General features: G+C 41.9%; 1 protein-coding gene across 1 annotated transcript; it reads left to right on the plus strand.

The window, feature by feature from the left end:
* Positions 1-349: 349 nt before the first annotated feature.
* On the plus strand, positions 350-1,702 carry Pmar_PMAR026322 (phopholipase d, putative; the record flags this gene model as incomplete). Its single annotated transcript, XM_002777332.1, has 4 exons — positions 350-517; positions 1,123-1,204; positions 1,467-1,571; positions 1,626-1,702. Coding segments are annotated over 4 exons (432 nt in total), but the record flags the coding sequence as incomplete, so codon positions are not given.
* Positions 1,703-1,921: the final 219 nt, after the last annotated feature.

Below are 1,921 nucleotides of genomic sequence, written 5' to 3' on the forward strand. Positions count from 1 at the left end.
AAGCGTTGGTTCGTCTTGCGAGATGACTACCTCCTCTATACGGGATCGAGAACTGCTAGTAAACCTATGGATGTCGTTTTGTTCGACTCGAGATTTCAGGTGGGCAGATAATTTCGTGGCGCGTGAAAGATAGATGTCTTGGAAATTGATGGTTTTCATAGGAATTCGTATTGTGTGTTTATATACGGTGGAATTTCTCAAAATGAGTTTCACCACTCCGAACACGAGCCTTGTGACTCTGTGGCGAGTTAGTTTCGGTTTTCCATGTCATAGCGCCAGTGGAGTTTCACTAGTTTTACGTGAAGTGGCGTATCACTCTTACAGAGGTTGTTGTTGTTGTTATTGCCAGGTGTTGTCAGGTTTTGACCAAAAATGAAGACCCGTCGCTGCATAAGTATTCACTAAGGATAGTTAACTCGTATCGATCGCTAACTGTGAAGTTTCAAAACAGACGACAATGTTTGTCGTGGAAGTCATCTCTGGAGCAAGCCTATGAGGAATGTCAGTGGAACACACAGTAAGTTGTGCATCGCTCCGCCTGATAATTGTGACATGTTGTGCATTTTTGTTGATCTTCGTATTAATGGATTACATTGTATGGCAGTGTGAGAATATATGCATATGGTCAATCACATGTGTTGTTAGGAAAATGGAAATTTGAGAAAATTATGGGAAAATTATGAGGAAGTGACGTCTATTTTCGTATACTTCTGCTCGAAATATTGTGGATTTTCATAATATAGTGAGGAAGCCTTTAGTGATAATATTGCAGTGCATGGAACTGTGAAAAAATCGACTTTTATTTTACCACATCTTAGCGGAGCGAAGGTTTAAATTAAAGATTTGTGGCGGTTTTTGATGTGATACGGTTACAGTGTTGAGGGTAGTCGTCGGTTGTCCTGCCATATCTCTCAGTAGTGAACTTGAGCACGCATATGATCAGTCCAGGAAAACATGCTTACGTTGGTGATAATATTAAAATTCTGAGGAAATTTCGGGAAATTTTACCATAATTTGTGTGAAAACTCTTGTAGATTCTGAGCTCACCTGAGGAGAGCAAACACATATATCCCTCCAACCCACGTGATGTGACGTTTATGGTTATCATTGAACTCGTTATAGGTATCGATTCTCAGCCTTTGCACCTCCTCGTGCTGGGTGTACTGCTCGGGTACTTGTCGATGGTCGGGAACATATGAGCCAAGTAAGTGTTGGTATTTCGAGGGGAGCTTATAGGCTTGGACTTCGATGCATCGCTATGTGAAGTATGGATGGAATCTTATGTGATCTGTTGTATATCTATCGAGTATAAAGATGTTAATATGATATTCATGGAGCTTCACCCGTTTTTCGTGAAGTGGCGTGAAACGGCGTGAAAAACGCGATATTCGCGGTGATATGCAGTAGTTGTGAAATATGTTTTTCATATCACTAGGGTGAAACTTGAACATTTTTTGATATTGCAGGTGATGGCTTGTATAGATTTGGCGCAAGATGAAGTGTTCATTTCGGGCTGGTGGATTACGCCGGACTTACCCCTCACAAGGCCGTACACTGAGGGTTGTCTGTTGGTAGGGGGAGGAGGCAGTAGCTTCGCTCCGCTGTTATTTTGTGAATTGTTTTAGGTAGATGTATTGAAAAGGAAGGCTGATGAGGGAGTGAAAATATTTGTGGTTGTTTATCAAGAAATATCTTTGGCATTGTAGGGTGGGGTGTTGGGCAGGGTTTGAATCTTATTCATTTGTTCGCACGGAACATATATTTTTCGAGCGGAGCGAAGCTAGGGCATTGCTGACTGACTATTGTCGAGGGAAGTAGGAGTGTGTTGTTGGCGGAATAACTGTGGATAAAATTCGGAAGATGCTGAGTAGTGCGGTCTAGGGTAGAGTAGGTTAGACTGTGATTTGACAGAAAGATGGTA

The sequence above is a fragment of the Perkinsus marinus genome, assembly GCF_000006405.1.
Source record: "Perkinsus marinus ATCC 50983 genomic scaffold scf_1104296952004, whole genome shotgun sequence".
Taxonomy (NCBI): Eukaryota; Perkinsozoa; order Perkinsida; family Perkinsidae; genus Perkinsus; species Perkinsus marinus.